General features: G+C 44.7%; 1 protein-coding gene across 4 annotated transcripts in view; it reads left to right on the top strand.

The window, feature by feature from the left end:
* The first annotated feature begins 3,321 nt into the window (after positions 1-3,321).
* The window catches only part of ACSL5 (acyl-CoA synthetase long chain family member 5), a 59,281-nt gene continuing 38,804 nt past the window's right edge, over positions 3,322-23,798 (top strand). Inside the window, exon 1 of one of the 4 annotated variants that reach the window (XM_068961410.1) lies at positions 3,322-3,449. Coding sequence is in view for 2 of the 4 variants with exons in the window: in XM_068961409.1 (XP_068817510.1) it covers positions 5,988-6,066 (79 nt within the window). In the remaining 2 variants the exon portion in view is untranslated. Of the gene's footprint in view, positions 3,450-5,848; positions 6,067-12,198; positions 12,220-23,798 lie in introns of those variants that run through there. The other 3 variants (XM_068961412.1, XM_068961409.1, XM_068961411.1) reach the window with 3 other exon arrangements.

Genomic DNA, 23,798 nt, shown 5'->3' on the forward strand with positions numbered 1-23,798 from the left:
AACTAAACCACCACCATAGCTCTAGCACTCTGCTTCTCTTTTTTCTTGGGTCATGTTGCCTGACTTCTAAAGTCTTGGATTAGCAGTCGAAACAGCCTCAGATCCTTCCTTGATAAGTGTTTGCCAGGCACCACACGTCTCAGCTACTCCACCCATCCTGTGCCGCCCCTTCTCATCTCCAGCTTCCTTCTTTGCCCTCCCTCAGAATGCCGATGGTGAGCATTGTGGAGCAGCTATTCCGGAATCTGAACCCAGTGAAGTCTTCTAAAGCAGAGGAGCCAGAAATGCGAGATGAGTCATCTATATTCTGAGGGCCGAGGCTTTATTCAAAGGAGAAATTCCACTTTCCTCTAGAGGGACTTCTTAAAGGTTCGGTGATGTCTGAAATCTGGAAACACCCCAAAGACCTTTAAATAATATTTGGTTCCCTGACTGATTCATGCCTCCCAACCTGCTCTAAAATCTGCCTTGCCACCAAACCTGCTCTCAAAACAAGGTCTCTTTTTCAGGAACAAGCTGTGAACCACCCAGCTTTGCAAAATAGCCTGAAAATATTTTTAAAAAACATGCTTGGTCCCGTCATCATCATCATCTTCTTAGGAAGGTAATGCACCTGCTCTGAGCCTTCTTCTTTTCATCCGTACAAATAACGACCTGGCAGATTTACTGTGAGGGCCAAATGAACTTGTCATGGAGCTTGGCTCCTGGTGGCCCCTGAAGGTGTTGTCCCTCCTTATCCTTCACAGGTTTGCTAAGAGTTAGTCTGCAGGTGTTTTATAAATTGAGAGGAGCTATATAAATGCAGAGTGTAAAGTTGGCCAGCTTAGAAGGTCTGGCTTTCCCCACTTTAAAAATATAGGAAACCTGGTTTCTACTTCCAACGGCCTGCCAGCCCTATCACATGAGGTATCTTGGCTGTTTCCAGACTATGTTACAAAACTCTGGAATGTTGGCTTCTGGTCTTCTCAAACTATTGTAAATGAGATGTGTGGTTCCTTTGTCCCTACAAAAGGGGGAAGAGTGTATACCACTCCCCTCCTGCAGACCAGAGCAGCGAGCGTATCAGAAATACAGCTATTGCGTCAGACTCCTTACCTCGGACACCTCACCCATGAAAGACATAAAACAATGAAGATCTGCACTTTTTAGAGGCAATGGGATGCCTGGATTGGCAAGGGGCTTGGTTTTTATTGACTTCTCAATGCAAATGACTATGTGAAGGGAGGGACATGTGGAGGGTGTTGCAAAGCATTGTTGAACACGTGGGTTTTTGAAGAGAGAGACTGTAGGAAACCAGAGTTGAGCTGGAGACAGTGTGGCCTGCTAGGCAGTGGAAGCCTGGGTTCGGGACTCCCCTCTCCTACTAAACTGATGACTCACCGTAGCTAGCTGCTTCATCTTTTGGGGTCTCAGCTGCCCTGGAGAATAAAGTTATGGTTGTTAGATCAGGGGGTGCCCCTTCCACACCCACACTCATACCCACATGGGTCATCCAGCTAGGATGCCAGCGCTGATTTACATAAAGAAGAGTGAGAGGCAATACTTCCTGCTGGTGTCAAAGCACCCTCCAGGTCTTGGCCCCTCGCTGGTCTTGAGCATCACCTCTCTTCTAGGGCACGTCATGAGTTCCACTCTGCGTCAAGTTGTCCTTCCAATTATAGGGTCACCAGAGCCAAAATGACCCTATGCAGAGTTCTTTTTAACAGTCCAGTAGTTGAGCACATGGAAGATGGGGTGGCTGCTTGGAGCAGTGGTGGTCCAAGTGTGTCCCCAAATCAGCAGCCTCCACATCACCTGGAGTTGTTAGTAATGCAGATTCTAGGGCCCTGACCCAGGCCTACTGAGTCAGAAATGCCAGCATGGGCCCAGCATCAGCATAACATGCTCTCCAGGGAAATATATGGCTCCCTGGAGTTTGGGAACCACTCAGAGCATCGTGCTCTCAGGCAAGTGTGATGTCAGCCAGGGGTTCAGTGGGTTGCTACTTAACACAGGTTGACATTACCCCAGTCAAGTGAGAATCCAGCCCCCAGTTCCCATTGAACTGTATCTTTGTCTAAGCTACCTCTTAGAAGACTTTTTGTTTCAGGTCCTAGCGCAGGCTTAGGGCTGCGGGTTAATATGCCGACAACCTAGATGAGATTCTGGCCACCTAAGACCTCTTACTGTTAATGAGGACTTGACGACTCCTCAGGCCGAGTCAGCAGGAAGTGGTGTTGCCTTCTGATTTAGATATTGGCCGCCTGACCAAATTCAGTGAGCAGAAACCTAATGCAGCATTTCCACGAATTTCTGCAGGCCTGATACTCAGAAAGTGTTCAAGTATTTGAGATCTGCTAGTGGTGAAATGAACATTTAGCAACAAAGCAACCCCATGCAAAGGTTCTGCGGTGGTGGTCTGTGGCTCTGGGTCAGGTCTGGCCTTGACTGCTAACTGACTGCATGATGCTGGGTGACTTTTTTCACCTGAAAAGGTCTCATTGGCCTCATCTACAAAATAGAGATTGCTCCCCAGAGTTGCTTGCATGCCCACCCAGCATTTTTGCTTAGTGATGATGCCTTGCAATCTCGAAGATTTTGGACTGGAGACTGATGACTAGTGACTCTAAATGAAAGAGAGAGGAGGATAGGCTGAACTGTGATGCCTTAGCAACCCTGCTTCTTCAGTGCTCGCCCAGCTGTGGGTGGTGCAGGCTGTACCCATCATTCTGGGTTCTAAATCTGACCCAGCTATGCCTATCTAGATTCTGTCTAGCTTCTAGAGTGACTTGAAAACATTGTAATTCTAGAAGGGTCACCAGCCCATTCCAGAAGAAGGCTTATCTTTAAAAGACAGACCTCTGCTTATCCAAATCTTAAACTGTATCCACTTAGAGTGGTGTCTCAATGTTCTCTCCCCCTAAAATCAAGGAGCATTTCTCCCCTCTTAGAGGAAACTAAGGTTTCCCTCTAAGGTTACTTAGACCTTCCTCTTCCTATCACAATCTCAGGAATTCTGCCCAAAATGAACGTGCAAAGCTTTGTTTACCTCCTCCCCTTCCCCAAGGTATGGGCTTTATAAAAGGTTTTGCTTGTTAAAAGTTAGCTTTCTGAGCTGAGGACTCTCTCTCTCCCTTCCATTCTCTCTCCTTTTTTTTCTTCCTCTAAAGCCCATTGCATAACAATCTCCTGTTTTAACCTTTTGCCAAATCCTACACTTCTCACTGCCAGAGGTTACTGTGCAAATGTTTAAATAGGTAATGTCTAACTTTGAACCTCTATTGCAATAGGTTCAAAGGTTCCAGGAGAGCTGGTTAGCTACTGTCAGTACGATACACGCTGGCTTCATGTGTGGTCCCAACTCCAGCGCTAAGGAAAAGGCAGAGGCTTTTGAATGTGGTGCTGAACCAGTACAGACAGCTGTGAGGGGCACATTTCTTGGAACCCGGAAGTGAGCAGACTCTTACAAGGTAAACTGCAATAATGCTACCCGCTCTATAGCTTATATGATATGGGATAATAGAGATGGGGGTGATCGGGGAGAAGAAAGTTGGACGTGTGCCTATTCTCAGCCTAAGGCTCTTTTACAAGATGAAACAGCATTTGTTTGCACAGTGATCTTAGTTGACCTGCATGGGAGGCAAAAAAAAATCAGCTGCCAAAGGGGAGTGGAGACATGGAAGGAATCTGAACTGCTAGCAGGAGATGGCCTTGGAAAAGAGAGTGGTTGATTTCACTAAGTGCAAATAAAACAGACTTAAAAGCTTTAAGGGTTATAGCCAAAGCAAGATGTAGGTCTCCTTCATCTTCCATTTTGAAATGTCTGTATGATTGGAAAGGCCATCCGACAGCTGCAGCCCCTCCCATTTGGAAGGAAGCAGGGAGCAGACTTGCTATCTGATGCTGGGGTCTGTACTAGATGTGTGATATACATTGGCTCATTACTTCCTGTAAGGTAAGGGGGTATCATTCCCATATCACAGGTGAATAACATGCCTCTGGGCTCTTAAACAGCATGACCTGGGCTGCATAGCTAAGAGGAAGTGGGGCGAGAATCTGAGTCCTGATCAGTAAGCTGCCTGATGCAGAATTCTTGAGTGCTGTGAAAACTGTCCATCGTTCCCTCAAAAATTGGCAGTGTCCCTGGTGTGTGTAGGATTGAACAAGAATGCACCTCCAGGTGCTAGAGCTTTAGAACCACCCAGACTCTTCCAAACTTGAGCGTTTGATCCTGGAGGAAACCATCTTCTCCTGGTTCTAAGTTCTTCATCTGGTTGGTAAAAGAAGAAAGCACCCAGGGAAAAGCCCAGCAGCATTAGAATGGCTGAGACTCGACACCCACTCTGCCATCATCTGCTCTTTGCTGGAGGGAGCTGCCCCTGGGGAGATGAGCTTGGAAACTTAGCAAAGACAAGTGTTCCTCCAGCCAAGAGATGAACCCAAAGATGGAAAGGCGGGGTGCAGGGACACCCTCATCCTAACCTACTTCAGCTTTCTTCCATGTCTAAAGTGGGATCCCATGAGGTCAAGGGACCAGCTCTTATGTTCTCTGAGATTGGGGCACAGCTCACTCTGGTTCTTATGGTTGGAAGCTTTGAGGAACTCCTCTGTGTAGAGAGGGAATCCTAATACACCTCTAGTGAAGACTGGAGCTCTTGTTGGATTTACTTTGAGCCTTCTTAAAGGGACTGAGGCTGGGGAAAGTGCTGCTTAATTCTGGGGTGTCTGAGAGGTGGTGGGGAGAGGCGGGGTTGGGAAGGGCTAGGAGAATTCACTTTTTTCTGCCTTCAAATCTGAGAATAGAAACTCCCATGCCCTTCTGCAGCCACAGCCATAGGTGAATCTGATGAGACTGCTGTGGGTCCTGATGCCCTGAAGACCAGTCCTCAAGACGCTTTCAAGGTGTCTTCACGTTCAAAGCAATTCTTATAATAATTGTTATGGTTTAGTCACTAAGTTATGTCCAACTCATTTGCAACCCCATGGACTATAGCCCACCAGGACCTTCTGTCCATGGGATTTCCCAGGCAAGAATACTAGAGCGAGTTGCCATTTCCTCCTCCAGGGGATCTTCCTAACCTAGGAATCCAACCTGTGTCTCCTGAATTGCAGGCAGATTCTTTACCAGCGAGCCACCAGGGAAGCCCCTTTTACAATAATATCAAGAAGTAGCTTGCCTTTTCACTGTTGTTGTCTCACGAGTGTACAGCGAAGTTTTTCAGAGGCTCCTGTGAGATGCAGAATCAGTCTGACAGCTAATGGCATATGTGCTTGTGGATTCCTGATTTTACAATTTCTCAGATTTTCTCTGGGAGGTGAGGGTGCGAGCGGCAAACATTTTTAATTAAACATTGGAGGTCTGAAGAGGATGTGTCAGAGGAAACAAACAGACTCTCCACGCTGTCCCTGTGGTTCTTGATGTGCTTGTTTGGCTGGCTTTTTCAGCACGGCTCCAAGATCTGAGGCAGGCAAGCGGGGACTGGGCAGAGGCGACAACATGCACGGCAGGCCAGCAGAACTGGCCTCCAGGTGTCCCCATGGTCCTGGGAAGGATGTGGGGGCCGAGGTGCCCTGTGGTTGGACCCCATTGTCCTGGGAATCCAGCAGGGACCTCACCTCTCTGACAGGGGTGGTCTGCGAGGGGCACCTCCATCATCTCCGTCTGGTTCTCCGTCATCAGGCAGGCAGAGCGTGAGTTCTGTGAATGCAGGCTGGCTGCTGTATCAGCCCTCAGGGATTGCCAGTAAAGGCTCTGAAACCCAGCCAGAGGAGCTTTGGCGGCTTTTCTCCTTCTGGTCAGAACACTTCCACTTTCTGTTGTGAAAGAAAAACCAGGAAGTGAAGTCCCCGAGCACGTTAGAAGCCCGCTGTGGCCTGACTCCTGACTCAGGGCAGCTCAGACTCGGGGCTGACCGCTTGGAACCAGAGATCCTCGGCCTGCAGGGATGCTCTGAAGCCCTCCTGACCCTGGAGGAGCTGAGGCGAGGGGTGAGGACTTACAGCGATTCATGTGCCAGGACTCACCGGCACTCAGAGCCAGGGGGTTCCGTTCGCTGGGAGCACCAAGAGATGTGGTCCCCTCACAGGGTAAGGGGGCAGCTGGAGGTGTATTTGGCAAGGGGTCTTGTGGGTGTGGGGCAGAAGCCTGGGGGAGCATCCTGACCCCCAGCTCTGGGGAGCTTGGAACTTCCTGTGTCCCAAGCACGTGTCGGCACTTGCTTTCTCCCCGGTCTCTGAAGGACTTTTTAAAACCCTTCTCATTAAGAAGGTCAAGGGGGAGGAGGAATGTGGAGCAGGAATTGGTTTTCTTTTCTCCTGCCTCTCTTGGGGAAGGGAACCACAGCCCAGACCCCTTTCTGAGGACCTGAGGCTCTGCCCATAGCTCCCCTGGGCTGCGCTGGGAGGGAAGAGAAGGCTGCTACGAGTCCTGTTTGACTCTTTGTGACCCCAGGGCATGCTAGGCCCCTCTGTCCGTGGAATTTCCCAGGTAAGAATGCTGGAGTCGTTGTCATTTCCTTCTCCAGGGGATCTTCCCGACTCAGGGATCTGGGCTGGAGGGTGCCCTCGATTTTCCTGATGGATTTTGAGACCTTCCAAGGGGAAGAGCTGCTGGATGTGTGACGGATGGAATGAATGGTTTCTGGATGAAGCTGGGTCTATTTTAAAGGGCAGGGCCACAAGTTGGCCTTCAAGGAGTGAGTGTTGGGAAGGGATTTCATGACTGGGGCTTACTCCCTTCTGTGGGTATCTGTCTTTTTGGTGATTTGAAAAGCAGGATTGAATCTAAACTCCGATTTGTAGGTAATTGGTAGTCTTCAAAAGTAATAAAATTAAGCTAGATTTAATTTAATTTAAAAACAAAAGATTGATTCAGTTAAAAATTTTAAAAAGGAGTCATAGGTTTGGGGGATACTGCCCTCTATATTCCAGCATGGGAGTTACTTTATGGTTTTTCCCTCCAATTGATAAATATTTGAGGTTGAACACTGAATAGTCTTGGAAGAGACGTCATACAACATCTTGTAAGTATCACTTATGCAGTTGGCACAAAAAAAGGAACAGAACCAGAAATAAAACAAGAGTCACAAATAATTATAGAACAGACAGACAATAGAGCTAAGTAAAGTAGATTATATGAAATAAGATGCATGTCGGGGTGGCAAATTCTGACAGAATGCAAGGCAGGCACACCCCAGATAAACACAGTCCAATTCAGTCCCTAGGTCGGGAAGATCTCCTGGAGAAGGAAATGGCAAACCATTCCAGTATTCTTGCATGTAAAATCCCACGGATGGAGGAGCCTCGTAGGCTACAGTCCACGGGGCCACAAAGAGTCAGACACGGCTAAGCAACTTCATTCATTCAATGTAATTTTTTTTTTTCCCTAAATATTATCCAGACCAAACAGGATGCTTCAGCCAAGTATATTTGTTGAGGTCCTGACCTAAAATAATCTTTTCTTCAAGTCATATTCTAACTCTCTGGGGGCAATGACACCTAAAATAATATCAGTATATCATTGATGCCTAAATGTTAAACGTGCAGTGGGGGCTCCAGATAAAAGAAGTAGGCTGGGGGTTAGGGGAGGAGAAAATATATAGAAATGAAGCGGGAGAGGGAAGAGGAAGCCAGTTAAGCACCAGATCATCATGGGTACTCTGACATTAACTAAGACAATATTAGGAGATAGGTGGTGAAGAGAGCAGGCTCAGAGAGGTGAAGCCAGTTGTCAGCTGGAATTGAAGCTACAGTCCATGCGATGCTAAAAGACATGTTCCATCCACCTCTGTGTCGAGTTAGCCTTTCTTTGGATTTCCTAAATATTTTCACTTGTAAAAAGATTCTTATATATGGTGATGTAGGTGGTAGGTAGGTAGGTAGCTATTGACTTCATGTATCTATTGGAGACTATTTAGGTTGACATTTTTCTAGAATGCAAATAATACAGCTATCATTCATTGACTATTTACTGGGGGGGCAGTGCTGTGTTTGCTGTTTTATGGGGCTTTCATCTCTTGATCTTCAAAAACAGTCCTATGAGGTAGGTATGTTTTATTGTAGATGGGGAAACCAAGATGGAACAAGCTGGATACAGTATGAAAAGACTGGAGTGGAATCTGGCTCATTTAGTTCTGAAAGCAAACTCTGCCTCCATCTCTGATGAGTCTAGTTTAGTGCATGGACCTAACAGTAAGAAACTAGGAGAAATTTCTTTCTTGAAAATCCTCCCACTTCATGTCCATGGCAGTGGAAAGCAAATCCATCGGTGGTTGCCAGGGATGGAGAGGAAAGAAGAGTAACTGCTTAATGGGGAGGGGATTTCCTTTGGGGATGGCGAAAGTGTTTTGAACCTAGATAGCGGTGGTTGTACAACATTATAAATGTACTAAGTGCCCACTGAATTGTTCACTTTTAAGTGGTTCATTTTATAAAGTTACATGATTGAACCCCACCCCCCTCAAAAAAACAACTCCCACTTCTTGGCAGGTGAATTCCTAAACCAGGATTTGGAGATTTCTCAGAAGTCAGGAATGTGATTTCTGTTTCTGTCTGTCTCATATGCCTGGCCAGCAGATGAACTGACTCCCATTTGAGATATGACCTCAGGTGACCCATGTCTGGAACCATCCTGCCAGGGTGACGTGTTTGCAGCAGCCCTGAGGTCAGCCTTTGCTTTTACTCTCACCGCACCCTGTTGTAGACATATCCTGGTCTGTTTCCTCCCACGTGTAACTGTGCATCCTGAGATCAGAGAGGCACTTCTTATTCCTCCCCTGGCACAGAGCCTGGTATTTCCCAGGCTCTTAATACATGTCATGAAGATAAATAAGAGCTTTGGAGCTCAGAAGGTTAGGCAGCCCTTGGACTGCTGTTGCCAGGCCATGGTACCCACCCTCTGTTGGGGAGCTGGTTGTAGATCTCTGGGTTTCTCCACGGGTCATTCTACTCTAAGAGGTGGAGGTGGCTGTGGGAGGGTGCGGGAGTTTCACAAGGTTGAGGGAGACCACCTGGTCTCCAATTAGAAATCCTCTGTTTGAATGCAAATGAGGGGATTGTAATATATTTGCATATAAATCGAAGGGCAGTTACAGTACAAAGTCCATGATCAACTCTTCACTTTGGGGACATCTCAAAATAGAACATCTGATATTGACAAGGAGTTGGAAATTGAGCTAAGTGGAAGAGGCAAAAAGGAAGCTTGTCTTCACTGAGGGTGTCCCATGTCCCAGACAGTGTACTGCAAGATTTATCCAAAGCAAGTATACTAACCTGCCCCTTCTGGAGTGCAGTGGAGGGATACTGATGCTCAGTGACATTAAGTAACTGTCAAACTAGGAGAAATCAAACAGGGCCACCTATCTGGTAGATGGTAGTGCTAATACTCAGGTACCGGAAAAGGATAGGGCCTTTACCACTGGAGCTGAGACTTTGGGGAATAAAGCTTGCTGTTTACACATTGCCTTTTCATACTGTTCATGGGGTTCTCAAAGCAAGAATGCTGAAGTGGTTTGCCATTCCATTCACCAGCAGACCATGTTTTGTCAGAACTCTCCACCATGACCTGTCTTGGGTGGCCCTACCTGACATGGCTCATAATCTCATTGAGTTAGCCAGGCTGTGGTCCATGTGATCAGTTTGCTTAGTTTTCTTGTGATTGTGATTTTCTGTCTGCCCTCTAATGGATAAGGATAAGAGGCTTGTGCAAGCTTCTTGATGGGAGGGATTGGCTGTGGGGAAACTGAGTCTTGTTCTGGTGGGCAAGGACATGTTCACTTCAGTTCAGTCACTCAGTCGTGTCCGACTCTTTGCGGCTCCATGAATTGCAGCACACCAGGCCTCCCTGTCTATCACCAAGTCCCGGAGTTTACTCAGATTCATGTCCATCGAGTCAGTGATGCCATTCAGCCATCTCATCCTCTGTCATCCTCTTCACACCCCTGCCCCCAATCCCTCCCAGCATCAGAGTCTTTTCCAATGAGTCAACTCTTCCCATGAGGTGGCCAAAGTACTAGAGTTTCAGCTTTAGCATCATTCCTTCCAAAGAATGCCCTGGGCTGATCTCCTTTAGAATGGACTGGTTGGATCTCCTTGCAGTCCAAGGGACTCGCAAGAGTCTTCTCCAACACCACACTTCAAAAGCATCAATTCTTTGGCGCTCAGCCGTCTGCACAGTCCAACTCTCGCATCCATACATGACCACAGGAAAAACCATAGCCTTGACTAGACGGAACTTTGTTGGCAATGTAATGTCTCTGCTTTTCAATATGCTATCTAGCTTGGTCATAACTTTTCTTCCAAGGAGTAAGCGTCATTTAATTTCATGGCTGCAGTCACCGTCTGCAGTGATTTTGGAGCCCCCCAAAATAAAGTCTGACACGGTTTCCACTGTTTCCCCATCTATTTTCCATGAAGTGATGGGACCAGATGCCATGATCTTTGTTTGCTGAATGTTGAGTTTTAAGCCAACTTTTTCACTCTCCTCTTTCACTTTCATCAAGAAGCTCTTTAGTTCCTCTTCACTTTCTGCCATAAGGGTGGTGTCATCTGCATATCTGAGGTTATTGATATTTCTCCCGGCAATCTTGATTCCAGCTTGTGCTTCTTCCAGTCCAGCGTTTCTCATGATGTACTCTGCATAGAAGTTAAATAAGCAGGGTGACAATATACAACCTTGACGTACTCCTTTTCCTATTTGGAACCAGTCTGTTGTTCCATGTCCAGTTCTTACTGTTGCTTCTTGACCTGCATATAGGTTTCTCAAGAGGCAGGTCAGGTGGTCTGATATTCCCATCTCGTTCAGAATTTTCCACAGTTTCCTGTGATCCACATAGTCAAAGGCTTTGGCATAGTCAATAAAGCAAAATAGATGATTTTCTGGAACTCTCTTGGTTTTTCCATGATCCAGCAGATTTTGGCAATTTGATCTCTGGTTCCTCTGCCTTTTCTAAATCCAGCTTGAACATCTGGAAGTTCACGGTTCACGTATTGCTGAAGCCTGGCTTGGAGAATTTCGAGCATTACTTTACTAGTGTCTGAGATAAGTGCAATTATGCGATAGTTTGAGCATTCTTTGGCATTACCTTTCTTTGGGATTAGAATGAAAACGGACATTTTCCAGTCCTGTGGCCACTGCTGAGTTTTCCAAATTTGCTGCATATTGAGTGCAGCACTTTCACAGCATCTTTCAGGATTTGAAATCGCTCAACTGGAATTCCATCACCTCTACTAGCTTTGTTCTTAGTGATGCTTTCCAAGGCCCACTTGACTTCACATTCCAGGATGTCTGGCTCTAGGTGAGTGATCACGCAATCATGATTATCTGGGTCATGAAGATCTTTTTTGTACAGTTCTTCTGTGTATTCTTGCCACCTCTTCTTAATATCTTTTGCTTATGTTAGGTCCATACAATTTCTGTCCTTTATTGAGCCCATCTTTGCATGAAATGTTCCCTTGGTATCTCTAATTTTCCTGAAGAGATCTCTAGTCTTTCCCATTCTGTTGTTTTCCTCTATTTCTTTGCATTGATCACTGAGGAAGGCTTTCTTATCTCTCCTTGATATTCTTTGGAACTCTGCATTCAGATGCTTTTATCTTTCCTTTTCTCCTTTGCTTTTTGCTTCTCTTTTCACAGCTATTTGTAAGGCCTCCCCAGACAGCCATTTTGCTTTTTTGCATTTCTTTTCCATGGGGATGGTCTTGATCCCTGTCTCCTGGACAATGTCAGGAACCTCTGTCCTTATACAGCCTCAGTAAGTCTTTAATCCAATTATCTGCTGCTGGGTGGAGTTGTGTTCCCTCCCTGTGGTGTGGCCTGAGGCCACTTGCACATTGAGTCTGGTGAGCCCTAACCATTGGCCCAACCAGTAGTGCGAAGAGTAATTCTGCAAAGAGGCCTCTTTCCCAATCTCTTGCATCAGCCTGTCTTTATCCTGGCCTGCAGTGACTTAGTCCTAGCACTTTGTCCAGCCTATCTTTGTACAGGCTCTTATCAACTCCAGTAGACGGTACTGGCTCTGCTGACCTCCATGCTCTCATAATTCACTTGGTCAGCAATAAGCTTGGGAGGCCTTTGGAAATGTTTACTGAAACAAGGCTTTCTTTGGGGTTGGGCAGCTGGACTGTGACTTGTAGTAGATCAAAGCTGACTGAGTTGATCTGAAATCCAGTGGGATTTGTCACCGCCTGTCACCAGGTTATGAGTGGGTCAGCAACCCTTCTGTACTATTCTCATGGACTGAGGTAAGATGATTTTGGAATTTGACTTAACGAGGGCTTTCCTGGTAAATTCTACCCAACCCAACTGGTCAAGGTTGGCACCCCAGGGCTCTCTGGCGCTCGGGAACTGAATGACTCCTGTGCTGCCGTGTCTATACACGGCCCCACTGTCTTATTCAGTCACGTGGAAGCCTTTTCTTTTTCCCTCTCAACTAAAGGCAGATTCCCTGGTGCCTCTTCACCATTCCCCTTCATTCACCCTTTCCCTTCATGCTTGTCCTGCTCTTGTGTCTCCAACCAGGCCCCATCTCTCACCCAACATCTGGGTATTCCTCCTTCTCTCTTCCCTGGAGGTTTATCCTGCCTAGTGTGGTGACCACTCTCGCCATGGAAGAGTGGATGGAGAGACACAACAGTGGAGAAAGATGGTTTGGTGACAGTTACCCTGGTTGGAATCTTAGTTGGGATCTTAGCAGCCATTGTCTTCCTTTGTGGGGTGGTCATCCTTGATTGACCCTGGACAAAAGGCTATTGGCAATAAAGCCAAGGGATCAAGGACCACACATCCTTGAGGAGCTAGTGCTCCTTGGAGGTAGCTCACCGTCTCCAGTCTACACTGGCTTCTCCTTCAAATTCATTAGCTCATCTCCCACACTGCATCCTTCTATAAGTGCTTTTATTGTTTGATGGACCCATAAGTCCCCAGAGGGCAGGAGCTGTGTCTTCTAAGTGTTTGGCCCTCTGCACACGGCACAATGCTGAATACACATGGTACATTGCTGGGTATACACCCATGTATACAAACAAGATCTTAGTTTGCCTTATTCAAAGGAAATGATATGTAAATTTAAAGTACAGAGGATAAATCTATCTCTTGCCACACACACACTTTGTCCAGTTCAGCAGATGCTCCCAGAGCCAGGATACATTTCACAAAATATTTGTTTCCCACCTGGGGAAGTGGCTTTATCTCCTGATGGACTAGGAACTCTGAATGTACTTTCCCCATTGCTGAACCCACTGCCTGGCATGCAGTAAGTATTTGAATACTTGCAGGATGAGGGAAGCTTGACCTCACTCAGATCAGGCTGTTGAGCATTGCCCTTGCTATGGCAGGAAGTCCCAGATGTGACATTTCTGAAGAGGGCTAACTGACTCTGCCCCATCCCTACCTGCACTCCCTGCCCCACTGGGCATAGGCAACCGTCATGTTCAATGCAGAGTTGAATTTTGCAAACTGTTTCCTCCCCTAGACCACCCCCTCAACCCTGCCCTTCTCTGAACTTGTGACAATGATGAGCAAAAGGGGAGGGTGACTCTCTGGCACTCTGGGCTGAGACAGTCTCTGCCTAGGGGTGCTTGCAGCCCAAGTTGTCTGCTGAACCCCAGGAAACATGCAAAACCCAAACCCAAGGACAGAGCAGATTCAACTCCAATACAATAGCTTTTCTTGTGCCATTTGGCAGCAGAGACATCTCCCGTGTGTATACATCACAACCCTGAGGATTTGTTTACAGTTAGTGGGCCAGGGGACCTGTCCCAAGGCCAGCCATCCCCTTCTTTCTGCCAGCTGCCCGACAAACTGGAACTGTTGGGTATGGCCTGGGAACGGGGCTAGGAAAAGCAAGGTCTGGGAGACTGGTATATCTGTCCTGTTTTAATTATTTAAGTGCTCACAGAATATTTCCATGGCTGGAAATGACTTCTTCGCTGTCCTTGGGGATTTAACAGGGACCCCATTTGGTATTGGTGTCTTCCTGCTTGGCCCCACATGAATAATCCTGTGGAAGGTAAAAAGAGGCCCTTTCCCGTCTGCCTGGGGACATCCCTCCCCAACCAGCCCTGTGCGGTGGAAAAGCCTAGAGGCTAGAGCGAGGCAGTGGCCTGAGCACCTGGGCGCTGGTGAGTGGCTGGGAAGTTATCTGAAGTCTTGTAGTCAGGATGTCACGCCAGCCTCTGTTCTCAGCAACTGCTGAGAATGATGCAAGATGCAATTTCGGGTACCCTTTGGCCCCGTGACTCAAACTTCACCTTTGGTTTCTTATCGGCTAAGGGCATTGATTTGGTTACTCTTGGAGCTGCTGTCCAGACTGGCGGGTGAAGGGAGCGTCGGGAAGAGGCTGCTAATGGAATGTGGCTTTAGTGATGAGGGAGGTTTAGTTCTAGAAATGAGGATGAGGCTGTCTTCTCAGGCGTAGTCCTGTGAGAGGTCTCCAGCCAAGGTGGTGGAACTTTCTAAGTCAGCTGCCTGAGTTGGAGGAGGGATAATACAGAGTAGCTCACATGTAAGTTGTTTTTATCTTTAAGCATGACTGTTACAGATTAAATATCTCCTCAAGTGCTATGTTCCCAGTGAGACCTACACTAACCTCCTCAATTAAAACTCACCCCACTGCTGTCCCCTCAATCCTTTCCCTACTATCAGTTCACTTCAGTTCAGTCACTCAGTCGTGTCCGACTCTTTGCGACCCCATGAATCCCAACACGCCAGACCTCCCTGTCGATCACCATCTCCTGGAGTTCACTCAAACTCACATCCATTGAGTTGGTGATGTCATCCAGCCATCTCATCCTCTGTTGTCCTCTTCTCCTCTTGCCCCCAATCCCTCCCAGCATCAGACTCTTTCCCAATGAGTCAACTCTTCCCATGAGGTGGCCAAAGTACTGGAGTTTCAGCTTTAGCATCATTCCTTCCAAAGAACGCCCTGGGCTGATCTCCTTTAGAATGGACTGGTTGGATCTCCTTGCAGTCAAAGGGACTCGCAAGAGTCTTCTCCAACACCACACTTCAAAAGCATCAATTCTTCAGCGCTCAGCCGTCTTCACAGTCCAACTCTCACATCCATACATGACCGCAGGAAAAAGTAAGCATCTTTTAATTTCATGGCTGCAATCACCATCTGCAGTGATTTTGGAGCCCCCCAATAATAAAGTCTGACACTGTTTCCCCATCTATTTCCCATGAAGTGATGGGACCAGATGCCATGATCTTCGTTTCCTGAATGTTGAGCTTTAAGCCAACTTTTTCACTCTCCTCTTTCACTTTCATCAAGAGGCTCTTTAGTTCCTCTTCACTTTCTGTCATAAGGGTGGTGTCATCTGCATATCTGAGGTTATTGATATTTCTCCTGGAAATCTTGATTCCAGCTTGTGCTTTTTCCAGTCCAGCATTTCTCATGATGTACTGTGCATAGAAGTTAAATAAGCAGGGGGACAATATACAGCCTTGACGTACTCCTTTTCCAATTTGAAACCAGTCTGTTGTTCCATGTCCAGTTCTTACTGTTGCTTCCTGACCTGCATATAGGTTTCTCAAAAGGCAGGTCAGGTGGTCTGGTATTCCCATCTCTTTCAGAATTTTCCACAGTTTCCTGTGATCCACACAGTCAAAGGCTTTGGCATAGTCAATAAAGCAGAAATAGAGGTTTTTCTGGAACTCTCTTGGTTTTTCCATGATCCAGCGGATGTTGGCAATTTGATCTCTGGTTCCTCTGCCTTTTCTAAATCCAGCTTGAACATCTGGAAGTTCATGGTTCAAGTATTGCTGAAGCCTGGCTTGGAGAAATTCGAGCATTACTTTACTAGCGTGTGAGATGAGTGCAATTGTGCGGTAGTTTGAGCATTCTTTGGCATTGCCTTTCTTTGGGATTGGAATGAAAACTGACCTTTTCCAGTCCTGTGGCCACTGCTGAGTATTCCAAATTTGCTGGCATATTGGATGCAGCACTTTCACAGCATCATCTTTCAGGATTTGAAATCGCTCAACTGGACTTCCATCACCTCCACTAGCTTTGTTCGTAGTGATGCTTTCTAAGGCCCACTTGACTTCACATTCCAGATGTCTGGCTCTAGGTAAGTGATCACACCATTGTGATTATCTTGGTCTTGAAGATATTTTTTGTACAGTTCTTCTGTGTGTTCTTGCCTCCTCTTCTTAATATCTTCTGCTTCTGTTAGGTCCATACCATTTCTGTCCTTTATCAAGCCCATCTTTGCATGAAATGTTCCCTTGGTATCTCTAATTTTCTTGAAGAGATCTCTAGTCTTTCCCATTCTGTTGTTTTCCTCTGTTTCTTTGCATTGATCACTGAGGAAGGCTTTCTTATCTCTTCTTGCTGTTCTTTGGAACTCTGCATTCAGATGCTTTTATCTTTCCTTTTCTCCTTTGCTTTTTGCTTCTCTTCTTTTCACAGCTATTTGTAAGGCCTCCCCAGACAGCCATTTTGCTTTCTTGCATTTCTTTTCCATGGGGATGGTCTTGATCCCTGTCTCCTGTACAATGTCACGAACCTCTGTCCATAGTTCATCACGCACTCTATCTATCAGATCTAGGCCCTTAAATCTATTTCTCACTTCCACTGTATAATCATAAGGGATTTGATTTAGGTCATACCTGAATGGTCTAGTGGTTTTCCCTACTTTCTTCAATTTAAGTCTGAGTTTGGCAATTAAGGAGTTCATGATCTGAGCCACAGTCAGCTCCTAGGCTTGTTTTTGTTGACTGTATAGAGCTTCTCCATCTTTGGCTGCAAAGAATATAATCAATCTGATTTCGGTGTTGACCATCTGGTGATGTCCATGTGTAGAGTCTTCTCTTGTGTTGTTGGAAGAGGGTGTTTGCTATGACCAGTGCGTTCTCTTGGCAAAACTCTATTAGCCTTTGCCCTGCTTCATTCCATATCCCAAGGCCAAATTTGCCTGTTACATCAGGTGTTTCTTGACTTCCTACTTTTGCATTCCAGTCCCCTATAATGAAAAGGACATCTTTTGTGTGTGTTAGTTCTAAAAGCTCTTGTAGTTCTTCATAGAACTGTTCAACTTCAGCTTCTTCAGCGTTACTGGTTGGGGCATAGGCTTGGATTACTGTGATATTGCATGGTTTGCCTTGGAAATGAACAGAGATCATTCTGTCATTTTTGAGATTGCACCCAAGTACTGCATTTCAGACTCTTGTTGGCCATGATGGCTACTGCATTTCTTCTAAGGGATTCCCGCCCACAGTAGTAGATATAATGGTCATCTGAGTTAAATTCACCCATTCCAGTCCATTTTAGTTCGCTGATTCCTAGAATGTCGACGTTCACTCTTGCCATCTCCTGTTTGACCACTTCCAATTTGCCTGGATTCATGGACCTAACATTCCAGGTTCCTATGGAATATTGCTCTTACAGCATCGGGCATTGCTTCTATCACCAGTCACATCGACATCTGGGTATTGTTTTTGCTTTGGCTCCATCCCTTCATTCTTTCTAGAGTTATTTCTCCACTGACCTCCAGTAGCATCTTGGGCACCTACAGACCTGGGGAGTTCCTCTTTCAGTATCCTATCATTTTGCCTTTTCATACTGTTCATGGGGTTCTCAAGAACTGACAGAATTTGGTCCACTGGAGAAGGGAATGGCAAACCACTTCCCTACTGTAGTTTTAACTTTTCATTTTGTATTTGGGGAATAGCCAGTTAACAGTGTTGTGATAGTTTCAGGTGAACAGCAGAGGGACTCTGCCATACATATGCATGCACCCGTTTTCTCCCAGACTCCCCTCCCATCCAGGCTGCCATATAACACTGAGCAGAGTTCCATGACCTACTGGGGTTGTATTTTACTGGGGAGTTCAACAGCAAACCTGAACAAGAACTAGATTATAGAATACTGTGGAAGGTAAACTATCTCCCCAGCACCTGGAATGATGCTAATGATATGTGAGCCACCAAGGAGGCCAATGATATGGAGACAAGCCCTTAAATATTTTAGGCTGAATGATTGAATACTCAAACGTTTCTAGAAAATCCATTCATAAAAACTCCTCTTCAGTCTGTCTTTTCCTATGAGGATTATTCTTTCAGGGACACAAAAGCATACACCACATTGCCCAAGCAGTTTTTCCCTCTGTTGTTGTTCAGTTGCTCCGTCGTATCCGACTCTTTGTGATCCTATGGTTGGCAGCACACCAGGCTTCCCTGTCCTTCACTATCTCCTGGAGCTTGCTCAAACTCATGTCCATTGAGTCAGTGATGCCATCCAACCATCTCATCCTCTGTCATCCCCTTCTCCTCCTGCCTTCAGTCTTTCCCAGCATCAGGGTTTTTTCCCAATGAGTCGGCTCTTCGCAGTACTTGGTGATATTTCGTGTGTGTGTGTGTGTGTGTGTGTGTGTGTGTGTGTGTGTGACATCGCTTCAGTTGTGTCTGACTCTTTGTGACCCTATGGACTATAACCCACCAGGCTCCTCTGTCCATGGAATTCTCCAGGCAAGAATACTGGAGTGGATTGCCATGCCCTCCTTCAAGAGATCTTCCCGACCCAGGGATCGAACCCACGTCTCTTATGTCTCCTGCATTGGCAGGCAGGAGTTCTTTACCACTAGTGCCCCCTGGGAAGCCTGGTATTTCACACAGTTCTTTCCTTATCAATATATACAGATCTGCTTTATTTTTCTTAATGTGCTCAGTTGCTTAGTCGTGTCCAACTCTTTGTGACCCCACAGAGTATAGCCCACCAGGCTCCTCTGTCCATGGGATTTTTCCAACAAGAATACCAGAGTGGGTTGCCATTTCCTCCTCCAGAATTCTCTCTAATACCTGCCAATAATTCTGTTGTATGTAAGTGGTATAATTTATCTGGTTATTCTATCAAGGAAGGCTTTTCTGGTGTCTGATATTATCAACAATCCTATAAATTTAATGATGATGACCATAATAGCTAATACCTGAGCCTGTGGGTGAGGCATTGTTCTAGGCACAACACAGGTACATTAACTTCTTTAATCATAAGGATAGTCTTATGAGGGAGACATTAGTAATGCCATTTTATAGACGCAGAAGTACACAGAAGTTATTTACCCTAGGTCACAAAGGTGATCACAAAGATTGGCTGCAACCTGACTCAGAATCCACATTCCTAACCCATGACTCAGCCACTTAAAGAGATGCGCTTTATTGAACTTAGGTCTTTTCTACAAGATAAATTACTAGTCATGTCCTTAGGTCAAAAGGCACATAATTTAAATCATGGTTTCAGACAATAGACACATCCTTAAGGAGACTGCCCCAACTTACATCTCCATGATTGATCCTGCATTTAATACTGCTTCATCACTGCTAATCTAAAGGATGGGGAAATGGGATTTCATTTAGATTTGCATTTTAAAAAACTGTAAGTGAAGTTGAATGTCTTTCCCCATTTTAAGTAGCCTGTTTGTTTTGCTTTGAACTTTCTGGTCATTCCCTCTGCTCTTTGTTTTACTGGGGTATGTGCTGTTTTTCTTTGACTTCTAAGCATTTCTACTGAGGAAATGAACTCTTTGCCTACCTGGAATATTTGATACTATTCCCAGTTGCTCTTTGACTTTGTCTTTGATATATTTTCTTCAGGGCAAGTATCTTTTAAAGTTTTGTATAAGCCAACATTTTCCTTGCACAGCTTCTAGGTTTTATGTCTGTCTTGAGTCCTCTCCATGTCAGGATTATAAAAAACAGTTCTCTCATATTTTTTATCCTCCGGTTCTCTCATAGCTTTCAATGTTTTATATCTCGTCTTTGGTCCATCTTCAATGTATTTTCTAAAATAACTTATTTTTGGTTGTGCTGGGTCTTTGCTGCTGCTCACATGCTTTCTCTAGTTGCAGCCACCGAGGGCTACTCTCTTGTTGAGGTCCGCAAGCTTCTCACTGCTGTGGCATCTCTCGTTCCAGATCGCAGGCTGGGATCTGCAGCGGATAGGCTGAGTAGTTGCCACCCTCGGGCTCAGTAGTTGTAGCACATGGGCTTAGTTGCTCTGCAGCACGTGGAATCCTTCTGTCACGCAAGTGTACATTCCTCGATTCTTTGTCTCGTCACAACAAAGATTTGGAGTGATGGACATTAAAGCCCCCTCGGCGTGTCACAGCTCTCAGGTCTTGGATAGACTGTGTTATAGCTCTCAGGTCTCGAATGGACCATGTTGTAGCTCTTAGACAAATCAGTGTTACAACTCAGTGTTACAGCTCTATTTTATTTAGAAGATAGCAGGAAAATCCATCTTCGAGGCGTGAGGGCACGTAGATCTAAAGACACGAGGAGAAGAGCGCCCCAGCGCGTGGGAGAGAGAGAGGGAGCTGGCTCTGGCTCTTCTATTTCTATGTTTATCTCTCCCTGGGCCTGTCTTATGTAAACTGGGCCAGCCAGGAGTGTTGTTTGTTTTACCTGAGGTCCGCACTCCGGTCCTGGGACCTTCTTTTGTTTCATTTTTGCAGGCTTTTCCCTTCCTTGTCTTGTAGCCACTGCCATTTTAGACTCCTTTTCCCTGTTCTACCTACCTAACACTTCCAGCCCAGGGATTGAACCCGTGTCCCTGCATTTGCAGGTGGATTCTTATCCACTGTACTACCAGGGAAGTCCTTGTATTTTTGTTTTAGGGGTAAGACAGAAATCAGCTTTAGGTATTCTGTCTGAATGGCTAGTCAGTTGTTTCAACACATTGACTAGAAGTGAAAAAAAAATCTATCTAAATTTGGACTGCAATTTAGTACATGATGATAGCGTCCACTGAGGTTATTTCAGGATTATCTTGTTACAAAGACTTGTCTATTGATAACCAAGAGAAAATTTCCGTAGTAAGCAAATTTGGTAATGTTTACTTCACTGCTACCCACCCAATTCCGGTGATTTTTCAAAAATTTTCTATTTTCTGTAAGTTTTACTTTTCTGGGTGAGCTTTAACTTCTTAGTTTCCCATGAAAATCTTGTTAGTCTTTATTAGGGTTGCATTAAATGTATAGATGTATTTAGGAAGATAAGACCTCTTGACTATTTCAAGTATATCTTTCCATTTTTTTCAAGGTTTCACTTTTTAAATATGGATTTTACACATTTATTCTTTTATACACTATTGGGAATGGCATCTTTTCCATTATTTTCAAAATATAGGAAAGCTATTGATTTTCTGACTAGTGGTTTGGTAACTGGCCACCTTACTGAAGCCTTCCCTGATGGCTCAGCAGACAACAAATCTGCCTGCAATGCAGGAGATGCAAGAGACATGAGTTTGACCCCTGGGTTGGGAAGATCCTTTAGAGGTAGAAATAGCTGTCCACTCCAGTATCTTGCCTGGAAAATCCCATGGACAGAGGAACCTGGTGGGCTATAGTCCAAAGAGTTGGATAAGAGTGACTGCGATGAGATGACACCTTATTGACATATCTCATAATTGCCTCTTATTTCTTTAGAGGAATTTTAGGATTCCCCTCTCAGCTACTTTTTTTAAAATTGGGAAATACGACAACAAATTTTATCTTGGATATAACTGATTATTGGTCCTTTTAATTTTTGAATGATTTAAAACAGCATGGGTACCTGGATCCTGGATGAAAGATGAGCAAGAAATATTGATTGTCGTAAAAAAAAAATAAAAATAATAACAGCATGGTTAGTTGAGGTTTACCCTCTTTAAGAATGAATGCTTTTCTGTATCTGCCTTTAAAAAATTATTATTATTTAAAATATTATTGAAATATAGTTGGTTTACAATGTTGTGTTAGTTTCAGGTATACAGCAAAGTGATTCAGTTATTCCTATGTATGTAAATATATATACTCTTTAATTTACATTCTCTTTCATTATAAGTTATTATAAGATGCTGAGTATAGTTCCCTGTCCTCATTATCAGCTTTTCCTCTGGCTAGATTTGCAAAACAAGTTTGTTGTCTCAAATCATATTATCTTTTATTTTTTAGTAGAAGAAAACTCTATTTGCTACATAAGAGTAAAGGTATAAGGGAAGGTGAAAACTCCTTAGTTCTTGAGGAAAGTAGGTGAAGGATCTTTCAATAGAACACTTATGTGGTTCACATGCATTGCATATTAAGGAAAAGTTTCTCACTTCCTCCCAAGCGTACTCATGAGGCTATTGGTTTGTAAAGTCCTATTGATCTTTTGCCCTTATTTTGAAATTTGTCTGTACATATTAACTATTCAGTTAAGGAATGAAATGTTGTTGCTGTTGTTGTTGCTAAATCATGTCTGACTCTTTTGTAACCCTATGGACTGTATCCTACTAGGCTCTTCTGTCCATGAGATTTTCCCAGGCAAGAATACTGGACTGGGTTGCCATTTCCTTCTCCAGGGGATCTTCCCCACCCAGGGGTTGAACCCACATCTCCTGCATTGGCAGGCAGATTCTTCACTGCTGAGCCAGCAGGAAAGCCTTTGAGGAATGAAATGAAGCCCTCCTGAACTGAAGGTGGCAGAAAGTTAAGGGAAATAACAGTGAAGGCTGGGTGAGAACTTAAAGCCCAACCAAGAAAGCAGAACTTTCATATACAGCCTGCTAAATAACACACAGGCCCCTCTGGAGTCATTATGAGTTGTGAAGACTTGTGACATAGTCTCTAGGAGACAGTAGGTAATTCAGGATGGAAGAATGTTGATTAATTGGGTATAAGAACTTGGGGACCCTGGACTCTCTTTTAATGAGCTTTCTATCAGCACAGAATGAGCCCATACATGCAGGAGAACACAAAAACCAGTTAAACCCAAATGAGTGGGCCACTTTCTAGAAGGCAACTTTTTTTTGTAAATAGCTTATAATTGCAATATATATTCATTATTGCATAGAAAAATAATTAGTTCTTCAAGCTTAAAAGCAAAGATAATTTGTCTTATTGTCCTTTGAATTCCAGAAATCCAGAGTAACAGAATTACATATTTCTAGGCTGGATTTTTTTCCCACTGAACACTGTAGATGACCTCATCTGATAAGATCCATCCTGTAGCTTCCTCTAAACCTGGAGGAATAGCCTGATCCTGACCAGCTTTTGATGTGTTAGAAATATATCCTTTCACCATCCGTTATCCCAAAACCAATATTGTCAAAATATTGATTGGGAATGCATGGCTCAAGATTGTCCAGAGTGATTTTTGATGATCTAAGATTGGAGAGCTTGTGGGTGGGGGAATTTTACTAAGGGAAAAACGAGTCAACTGAGAGTATGTAGAACAGATAATTCTGAACTAGAAAACTGATCATTTATTCAGTAACCGGTTACTCATTGAAAGTTTCCTCTGTGCCAAGCATGATGCAGGCATTGGAAGCACCACAATGAACAAAACAAAAATCCCCATTCCAGTGAAAGCATCAGTTTAATAGAGGCAATGGACCAAAATGGACCAGGACTGTTTAAGAAAGCTGACAGTGATGTGAAGAAGAGAAACCAGGGTCTATGATAGTGTTTGAGGTCCAATAGGGTGATCCTAGAGAACCTCTGGGGAAATGACATTGGAGTTGAGATCCTACCTAGAAGCAATACATGACCATTTCAAATTTGTGGGATAGCGTTTCAGGCAAAAAAGAAGAGCAAATGCAGAGACCCTAGGACTGGAGTAGACTTATGCTTGAAAAGCAGAATATATGGCAGAAAAATAAAATATTTTAAATGGAAGGAATAATGAGAAGAAAAATTATTTGTAGACTATAGGGGTAATCTGAAAGACTCATAGCAATAAACATCGTTGACCAAAAACATGAATTTAGAGTAGAAGGGGTCATTCTGGGACTTTATCCAAAGAAAACAAGACTTAAGACATGCTGCCCCAAATCTTCAAAGGAGCAAAACCCAAAGGTGAGCAT

The sequence above is a fragment of the Capricornis sumatraensis genome, chromosome 23 (assembly GCF_032405125.1).
Source record: "Capricornis sumatraensis isolate serow.1 chromosome 23, serow.2, whole genome shotgun sequence".
In the NCBI taxonomy this organism is placed as follows: Eukaryota; Metazoa; Chordata; class Mammalia; order Artiodactyla; family Bovidae; genus Capricornis; species Capricornis sumatraensis.